We start from the raw sequence: 9,865 nt of genomic DNA on the forward strand, positions 1-9,865 counted from the left end.
TAGGCACGAATACTAGCTCCCCCTGTCCCCTGCCTGTGGACGGTAGTATATGCCAATCCGAGCGTGTGTTCGCGACTACGACGAGTCTGCCGCACTTCCGGCCAGATCGCCGGATATCCGCTGAGTGACCCTTACAAGTCCTTCTTGATCCTGGAGTGGAATAGGTGCCGCTGTTGCTGCTGGTGTTGAATTCAGGACCGTAGCGGAACATGGGGCTGGAGGACGAGCGAAAGATGCTGACTGGGTCCGGAGACCCCAAAGAGGTAAGGCAAGGCGACCGACTCGGCCCTCGTCACTGCCCTGAGGCTCAAGACCAAGCCCGCCAAAATACACGCGGGGCCCTGTTGGCCTTGGATTCGCCCCTGGAGTTTGCACGGTTGGGATTTACTGGTTCCCTCGACCCAGCCCCAGAATTCGTCGATTCATCTGGGGCTAGTAGATGACTAGCTTTTCTCTGGGCCTTGGTTTCCCCGTCTTGTGAAAGCGGTGACGGTTTAACGAGAACGAAAATGCTGTGTCGCCTAAACTTTTGTAAAAATAGTATCTGTGTTTTTAGTCAATCAGGTGTTCTGAGATCCTGGTTTGACAAGGTCAGGGAGCAAGCAGACCAACCCTAGCGCTTCCCTCCGCTCAGGTCAGGAATCCTGCTACATCTTCTGTTGAGGTTCCGGAGATCTGGCCTTATGCTAGTTTCTGTGAGGAAGGGATTTCTTTTTCTTTGGTGGGGGTGGGAGTGGGAGGTATATTTGGGGACGGCGTAGGAGTGTGCAGTATAATTCTGTGAGGATGGAAGAGGGAGCTCTTTCCCAGAGGAAGAATTCCAACCTAGTAATAATTTATTGACAGCTTACTATTCCATTCCAAGTTCTTTATATGTACTCATTCCTTTAAGCCACCCCATAGTCCTATGAGGTAAGTATTAGGTACTATTCCTGTTGTCATTTTACAGGTGAGGAAGCTAGCATAGAGAGGTTAAATATCTTTTCTAAGGACCACACCTAAGAAATCATGGAGCGAGGAATTGAACCCAAGCCACATGGTTCCAGAGCCAAGACTTAGCCACAGCGCTATACAGCTTTAGAGAAGCCAGCTAACTTTTGGTTTTCAGTCATATTTCCTATCCTTTGTTTTGTTCTCTAGTCACTTCTGGGCAGCTGTTCTGGGTTTATGGGTTCAGAGTAGTTGGAAACTAGTTGATCCCATGATTTTTCTTAGTGTTATTTTCAGAAAGAGGACCAGAAAGAAATGGAGCTTGCCTCAGGAAGTTCAGCAGGAAGTATAGCAGAAAGTTCAGTAGAGCTCACCACAGCAGCAGATGAGAAAAAGAAAGTAGTCAGTTTTTTTGTTTTTTGGGTTTTTTTTTTTGTTTTTTTGTTTTAATTAAGAAAACTGAGGTCTTTTATGAAGAACCTATCTATACCTTTTGGACAATAAATCTTTTTATCTAGTGTGACCTTGGTTTTTGTCATTGACTGGAAATTTTATATGAAGTAGTCCCATTTTCAGACTTGGATTTGGATTTGTTTTTCCAAAACATGCTGTGATACTTCTGCTACAAAATCATCGAAATGATCAATGTAGCATTGCTAATAGGGAAATGATACAAAGGTCTTGCTTCTGGGATACAAATTTCAGGTTTCTAACTCGGGCAGGGTAGAATTTCAATTTGGTGGGTGGGAGGATTTTTTGTTTGTTTTTTTTGTTTGTTTGTTTAAAAAAAAAATTTTTTTTTAACGTTTATTTGTTTTTGAGACAGAGAGAGACAGAGCATGAATGGGGGAGGGTCAGAGAGAGAGGGAGACACAGAATCTGAAACAGGCTCCAGGTTCTGAGCTGTTAGCAGAGAGCCCGATGCGGGGCTCGGACTCACGGACTGTGAGATCATGACCTGAGCCGAAGTTGGCCGCTTAACCGACTGAGCTACCCAGGTGCCCCTTGTTTTTGTTTTTGAGAGAATGAGTGAGTGAGCTGGGGAGGGGCAGAGAAAGAGGGAGAGAGAGAATCCCAAGCAGGTTCTGCACTGTCAGCACAGAGCCTGTCGTGAGGCTCAAGCCCAAAAACAGTGAGATCATGACCTGAGCTGAAACCAAGAGTTGGGATGTTCAACCGACTGAGTCACCCAGGTGCCCCTGGAAAAACTTTTTCAGTATGAATTTTTTTTAAAGAGCAAGGTTAAGAAACCTTAATGAAAAACTGGAATTTGACATCATAAAAATCATCTTCATGTTTAGGAGAGATCTTTGCTAACTGTGAGAATAAATAGCCTGGGTTGAAGCTGCCTTACCCTTCCCAGCTTTCATTAGAATGAAGCAAATTGTGTTGGAATTTTGAAAACTTAATGAAGGATTGCTAAGCTAATTTGTTGTGGGTTTTTTTTTTTTTTTTTTAATCTTCGTATATACCTTTTCTTTCCCTTCCCCAAATGTGGACATGTGCATTCACATTCCTGTGAATGTAAATTACGGCAAACACCTTAATTTAGACAGGTTGAGATACTGCAGTTCAGACTCTGCTATGCCTGAGATTTAAGCCTATGCTGATGCTCCCACAGGGAATCTTTTACATTATTTGTAAAAGTTTACATTATTTGTAAGTTTGAGGTTGTGTCCCTGAATCAGAAGTAAATAGGTTAGGGCGTGGTTCCAAGTTTGTGAATGGACTACTCTAGACTTTTGATGCACTTAACACTGATAGTTTACTTAGAGTCCTGAGGGTTCAGCAAGCCAAATGCAGTAACTGGAAAGCATTGGCTATAGAAGAGTTTAGGTTTGGCCATTTTCATATTCCCAGTTCAAGTTCAGTGTCTACAAAAAATGTTTTCCTCCTAATTTCATTTGGGATGTAAGGATGAAGCTATTTTTGGTGCTAGTAGGACCTACCAGAATTCCAAACAAAATACTTTAAGTTATATAGGTTCCATGTGAACATCAGCTTGAATCTGTATCAGAAAATGTCTAATTAGGGGTGTCTGACTGGCTCAGGCTGTAGAGCATGCGACTTTTTTTTAAATCTTGGGGTGGTGAGTTTAAGCCCCACTGGGTGTAGAGCTCACTTAAAAAAATGTCTAATTAGTGTTTGTTATTTCTAAACTGGGAGCCCTTTAAGGGGCTGTTGTGATTAATCAAATTACAGATAAGTACTTTAGAGGCTTTAGAGTGTCCTGCACACTTTAGGTTGTTGCTAATTAAAGTGAGATAGTGTGTCCTTGTTGCAGTGTACTCAGGGTTTGTTTTAATTAGGTATGGTAAGGTTACAGGCATGGAGACAACTGTTCTTGAAAGAAGAGTTTGTATGGGTTCCAAGAGAAGGGGGGAAGGCCACACCACCCAGGGCCACATGGGAAAGTGCCTGGACCAGCGGAGAGAGCAAGGGAAACCAGACTTTTTGTTTCTGAGGGAAAGAATGGGTGAGGCAAGATAGTCAAGCTCTGGCAAGGTTAGGATTAGATAGTTTGAATAATTTCCTTGGGTTCTGGGCTATAGAGGTGGTCTCCAGTTGTTTGGTACTTGACTCTAAGGAGATTAGGGCAGGGACAATAACAGGTTTAGTGTAGGAGAGTTAGATAAAGGAGGTAGTTGGTGATAAGGGTTTTGGATTGGTTGGTTTACATATGAAAGATGTGTCCGTAAAGCAAGTTGCTGCCTAGAAATTAGCCAGCCCTGGGAGGGGCTTTCTCTCCTGGATTAGTAACGTAGCAATGCCCTACAATGTCAAAGCATCATAAAATACAGAAAATTTTAAAAAACACAATTAATACAATGCTTATCCTCCGTAATTACAACAATCAGTGTGATTGGGAATATGTATTTCCTAAATTGCTGCTGACATTAATTTTGTTTTCCTTTTTTAGGAGGAAGAGGAGGAGGAGGAATTAGTGGTAAGAGCCGTCTCAGGTTTGGAACTATCTCAGTAAAAGAAAGTTTGAGCTTCGTGAAACTCTTAAGGGCATTTTAAGGCGTCTTTACTTGACACCTTGGAAAAGATGGAAGTGGAAAAGGCCTTTAATCCTTCCTGTGCTGTGGAGTGTTTGGGGGGTGGTGTGGGCCTGGGAAATAGTCTTTTCTGGGTTTGGGGCTTTAGTCATGGCGTCAGGGAGCAGAGCAGCATCTTGAGGACCTAGTACTCAATTATCTGCTATTTGTGGTTTAATAAAGAATTCTGGAAGGAACTCTTCTTGTATAGTCCTTCTCCATGTTAACATTGCCTTTCTAGCTGGACAGCTGGGGTTGCATAGGCCTGGCTGTCAGATGAGGAGAATTCAAATTCACAGACATTACATATCCCAAAATGCTATGTTAACAAGTAAGGCCTCCTTTAGATCTACTTCAAGTTTGGCTAGGTTTCCTTTACCACCTTGTTTTTCAGATAGGACTGAGGCTTTCAGTGCATACTGGCAACCTTGGAAGGCAGGAATGTGAAACTTTCCCCTACTACTTAGCATCAGAATTGAATGGGAGACCCCATTCTGCCATTTCTGGCGGCAGTGTGGCTCTGCCAGCTGGCCTTCTGCACGGTAATTCAGAGGCAGCACCTTGGTTTGGTGGTTGTATTAATCAAAGCAGATGGTTGTGGGTCTCCTCCTATAACCCCATTTTGGTTCTTCTCTGTGTTTCTCCTTCAGGATCCTCTAACAACGGTGAGAGAGCAATGCGAGCAGCTGGAGAAATGTGTAAAGGCTCGGGAGCGGCTAGAGCTCTGTGATGAGCGCGTATCCTCCAGGTCAAAGACAGAGGAGGATTGCACAGAGGAGCTCTTTGACTTCCTGCATGCAAGGGACCATTGTGTAAGTCAGCCTAAAGTCAGGAAGGGGGAAACTTATAGTGGCCAGGCAGACTTGGTGCTGACAGCCTTTCCATCCTAGGACAGTTCTGTCAATAAGCATTTACTTATTGGCCCAATATATGTCAGGTCCAGTTCTGAGCACTTTACATAAATAGTCTTATCTAATTCTGTTTTCACTGGAGATAAGGGGTCGTTATCCCCATTTTGCAGATAAGAAACTAAGGCTTAAAGAAGAGAAATGATGTCCCAACTTGGATTGGGAATCCAGTAAGAAAGCTGGATTTTGTATCTTTAAGTAACAGGCTATTTTAAAATAATTGATATCCTTGGGGCGCCTGGGTAGCTCAATCACTTAAGCGTCAGCTTTGGCTCATGTCATGATCTCATGGTTCGTGAGTTTGAGCCCTGTATCGGGCTCTCTGCTGTTGGCACAGAGCCCGCTTCAGATCCTCTGTCTCCTCTCTCTGCCCCTCTTCCACTCAGTGCGTGTGTGCATGCATGGGTGTATGTGTGCGCATGCATGCAGTCTCTCTCAAAAATAAACATTAAAAAAAATTTTTTTTAATAATAATTTATATCCTTCAGCATGTCTTATACATAGCAGTTGGTCCAAAAAGTTTTCTTTCTTTTTATTTGTTTATTTTTAAGTTTATTTATTCTGAGAGAGAGAATGGTGGGGGGAGGGGAGGGGGCAGAGAGAGACAGAATCCCAGGCAGGAGATCATGAGCCAAAATCAAGAGTCAGGCACTCAACAGACTGAGCCATCCAGGTGCCCCTTCCTTTTTTTTTAAATTTTTAAAATTTGTATGTGACTCTTTTACATGTAAGAGTAAGGTATTGTAAATAAATTAGAGTAGGCAAAAGTTGGATATGATTGGTTACATTAAAACTGATTGGTTAATAAGCATATGAAAAGGTGCTTAATACCTTTACCCCTCAGAGAAATACAGATCAAAACCATAATGAGATACCAGTTCATACCTACTAGGATGGCTATAATCAAAAAGATAGGGAGAAATGGGTGAAGGGGGTCAAAAAGTAAAAAGGAGAAAATAAATGACATTTGCTCCCGTGAAAAAGTTAATGATCTCCATTCAACCAATTTTATGCTTCAACAATTCAATATTTGTGTTTTAATTCTGTAATATACACTGGGAATACACAAATGTACACAAGTACCCCCATTAAACACATTGTGATAATCAAGGAAGGTATTTTATGAACATAGAAAAATCTAACTGAAATCATACTGGCTAGAGATAACCATGTTTTCTTGTATATACTATCAGATTTTTAAATAAAAATGGCATCATAGATACATTTACATATAAAATATGAATAGAGGCATTTCTTTTTCAACATAATTTTAGTGGAAAGAAGCAAAATTTATATACAAAATATGTGTCTGTAATTCTCCATATCATGAAAGAAATAGATTGGTGTTGGTGAAATGTGGAGAAATTGGAAACCTCATACACTAGTAATGGGGATATAGATTGGTATAGCCCTATAGATAAATGGTCTGGCAGTTCTTCAAAAAGTTAGAGTTAATATGACCCAGTAATTCCACTCCTACCTATATACTCAAGAGAAATGAAAACATGTCTATATAAAAGGTTGTACACAAATACTCACAGAAGCGTTATTCATAATAGGCAGAAAGGAGAAACAACATATATCAACTGATATATGGATAAATAAAATGTAATATATCTGTATAATGGGATATTATTTGGCAGTAAAAAGAAATCATGTACTTTACTCAAAAATGTAAATTCTACCATATGATCTAGCAGTTCCACTTCTGGTTGTATACCCTAAAGAATTGAGACTGTTCAAGGACTTAAACAGATTAGTACATGCATGTTCACAGCACTCATAGTAGCTAAAAGATGGATGCAGCCCAAATGTCCATTGTGGTATATGCATACAATGAAATATTGTTCAGTCCTAAAAAGGAAAGAAACTCTGACATGCTACAACATATATGAACCTTGAAGACATGCTAAGTAAAATAAACCTATCACAAAAAGACAAATAGGTCATTCCACTTACTAGGTACCTAGAGTAGTCAAATTCATAGACAGAAAGTAGAATGATGATTGTCAGGGGAAATGGGGAATTCCTTAATAGGTACATAGTTTCAGTTTGGGAAATTGAAAAAAATTGGAGATTGATAATTGCTAGACAGTAAATTACTTAATGCCACAGAAATGTAGAGTTAAAAATCATTAAAATGGGGGTGCTTGGCTGGCTCATTTAGTGGAGTGTGCAACTCTTGGTCTCGGGGTTGTGATTTCAAGCTCCATGTTTGTCCTAGAGCTTACTTTAAAAAAAAATAGTTAAAATGGTAAATTGTATATTATTTAAATACTTTTATGAGCCAAGCACTGGGTTGAGATCTGGGGATGAAATAGGCATGGTCCTTTCCTTCACCAAATTGAGCCAGCATAGAAGACAAGTAGAGTAGTAAACTCTCTTGGGTGTAGCCTTTTCAGGATGGCCTTCACTGATCCTCCTGTTTAAAGCTGCTAGCCCTCCCTGCCTTTTTATTTTCCTCAGAGCATTCCTCACTATCAGAAGTTAATCTTATATGTATTTTATAATTCTGTCATTGTGTAAGTTCCTTAAGAGACAGAGGTATTACCTGGTTTACCATTGTAGCTTACTCAGCATCTAGAAGGGTACCTGGCATATAGTAGATATTATATATAAACATTTGTTGAGTTAATAAACTCTGTGATATGGGACATATAAGTTTCTGTGGGGAAGACAGAGGAGAGACACATTTGTGTGGGGATAGGAGTTTGTTTAGAGAAGGCTTACAAGAAATTACATGTAAACTTAAGTTCTAAAGGAAAAATAAAGGATGAAAACAGTGGGAAAGAGTTCCAGGTAGAAGGGAGATAGTATTCAAGTAACTAGGGAGTTCACTAGGGCTCAAGAGGGGTGTGGGTGTATGGAACGCTGTGGAGAGACAAGAAGCAGTATTGTTCCAGGTCATGAAGGACCTTGTAAGCCAGGATATTAAAGCTGCCGTTTGATGATATCCTTTTCTTTCCCCCATGTAGGTGGCCCACAAACTCTTTAACAGCTTGAAATAAATGTGCAGACTTCACCCCAGCCTTCATGACCTGGTCATCAGGATACTTTCTTATGGTTTTGACCATGCCATTTGTTTATTTGTGTAACTGTAAGTTCATGTGAACCTCATGGATTTTAGCTAGGCAGGTAGCTTCTATGTAATTAGCAGTGATTCCTCTTAATAAAGGCCAGTGATCTGCAGACCTGCTGCCTCTTGTCCTTTTTTTAAATTTAATTTGAAAATTTCAAACATAAAACTAGGTAGAACAATAATCAACTCCCGTGTACCCGTCGCCTAGCAAGTATGCATCTCTTAATGATACAAAATTTACCTTGATGCCATTATCACAGTTAACATGAACAGGGATGGCTCAATTTCATCGAATGCTGAGTCCATGTGAAATTCTCTTACAAGCGTCTTTTGACAGTTTTTGGTCTCAGTATTCAACAAGGTTGCTTTTTAAAAATACACATATTTAGGGGGCCCCTGGGTGGCTTAATCAGTTAAGCATCTGACTCTTGATCTCAGCTTGGGTCTTGATTTCAGGGTCATGAGTTCAAGCCCTGCATTGGGCTCCACGCTGAGCATGGAGCCTACTTAAGAAATAACATACATACATATTTTAAAAAGGAGTGAGGAGATAATAAGTTTGTGAGGGGAAAGGTAGTGGATTCCAAGAAGGATGAAAAAAGGGCACCTGGGTAGGCAGTGCTGGCAATGGGAAATTGGTTACATACATATGAGTAGAAGACATCTAGTAAGTTAGTATATTGAAGGTAATAAGTGCTAGGAGAGAATGAGTTACAAATAGGAAGAAACCAGAAGGATTTGAGCAGTGTTGAGGTATTTATGATCGAAATAAATACAGATTTCAATGTAAGTAAATACAGATGCCAGTGTATAAACATGTAGGGGATATATATTTCTTTAGCTCAGCCCACAAAGAGGGCTTTATTCTCCAATAAAAGGAACCAGGGTTCCTTGGAGGAATGGGTGATTCCAGAGCTGGGAAAATACAAGACATTTGTTTGTTCCAGAGAGAAGGAAATGCTCAAAGAACGATAGGGATGTGTCAAGTACACAAAAGCAACTAGCCAAATCCGGAATAATTTGAGCATCAAAATATATAATGATAGTACTGGATTGTAACTCAATTGAATAAAATAATACAGGAATCCAAGCTAATAAAAATAAGTGAATCAATTAAAGGTTAGGTGAGGGGGGCACCTGGGTGGCTCAGATAGTTAGGTGTCTGACTTTGGCTTAGGTCATGAGCCAAACAGCCTGCCAGGGATTCTCTCTCTCTTTCTGCCCTTCCCCCACCTGCATGTGTGCTTTCTCCCTTTCAAAATGAATAAATAAACCTAAAAAAAGGAAGGTGATACATATTACAAAAGGAGAATGTACAAACTGTAGCTTAAATCAAAGCTGGTATCCCCACTAAGGAGACACATGGTGTAGGCAGCAATGAGAAGAACACAGCATCACTGATTCCTGCAAAAAATAGATAAGCTGAATCTAACCAGATAAATAAAACTGAGGGACATTCTATAAAACTAGACATCGTACAAAGTAATCCTCATTTGTATCAAGATGGTAAAAGTCAAGGAAAAACTGAAGAACTGCTCCAGATAAAAGGAAACTAAAGAGACAAGACAATTGAGTGCAACATGTGATTTCAAACTGGATCCTTTTGTTATTAAGGACATTATTGGGGCAACTGGTATCTATTCTGTATTGTCCAATATGGTAGCCACTAGCCATAGATGGCTACTGAACACTTGAAATGTGGTTGAGGTATTGAGGTTTTAAATTTACTATTTTTTAAAAAAAATTTCTTTTTAGTATTTTTGAGAGAGAGAGGGAGACACAGAATCTGAAGCAGGCTCCAGGCTCTGAGCTGTCAGCACAGAGCCCAACATGGGGCTTGAACCCCCAAACGGTGAAATCAGACCTGAACCAAAGTCGGATGCCCAACCAACTGAGCCACCCAGGTG

General features: G+C 40.4%; 1 protein-coding gene across 2 annotated transcripts; it reads left to right on the plus strand.

Annotated features, from left to right (window-relative positions):
* The first annotated feature begins 115 nt into the window (after positions 1 to 115).
* On the plus strand, positions 116 to 8,070 carry LOC115520459 (cytochrome b-c1 complex subunit 6, mitochondrial). Of its 2 annotated transcripts, XM_030324822.1 has the most exons (5): positions 244 to 263; positions 3,851 to 3,877; positions 4,366 to 4,513; positions 4,622 to 4,783; positions 7,855 to 8,070. In XM_030324822.1, exons 3-5 carry the CDS (start codon positions 4,451 to 4,453, stop codon positions 7,885 to 7,887), a joined length of 258 nt encoding a protein of 85 aa, XP_030180682.1. In that variant the 5' UTR covers positions 244 to 263; positions 3,851 to 3,877; positions 4,366 to 4,450; the 3' UTR covers positions 7,888 to 8,070. The 2 variants fall into 2 exon arrangements, with proteins under 2 accessions (XP_030180681.1, XP_030180682.1); XM_030324821.1 differs by lacking the exon at positions 4,366 to 4,513 and having other exon boundaries at positions 116 to 263.
* The last annotated feature ends 1,795 nt before the right edge of the window (positions 8,071 to 9,865 follow it).

This window comes from Lynx canadensis, chromosome C1 (assembly GCF_007474595.2).
Source record: "Lynx canadensis isolate LIC74 chromosome C1, mLynCan4.pri.v2, whole genome shotgun sequence".
In the NCBI taxonomy this organism is placed as follows: Eukaryota; Metazoa; Chordata; class Mammalia; order Carnivora; family Felidae; genus Lynx; species Lynx canadensis.

Excerpts from the sequence above, each read along its gene's own strand:
- LOC115520459 (XM_030324821.1), top strand. The coding sequence starts at position 210 with ATGGGGCTGGAGGACGAGCGAAAGATGCTGACTGGGTCCGGAGACCCC. Across the intron at positions 3,878-4,621 it reads AGGAGGAGGAGGAATTAGTG|GATCCTCTAACAACGGTGAG; the intron begins GTAAGAGCCGTC and ends TTTCTCCTTCAG. Across the intron at positions 4,784-7,854 it reads TGCATGCAAGGGACCATTGT|GTGGCCCACAAACTCTTTAA; the intron begins GTAAGTCAGCCT and ends TCCCCCATGTAG.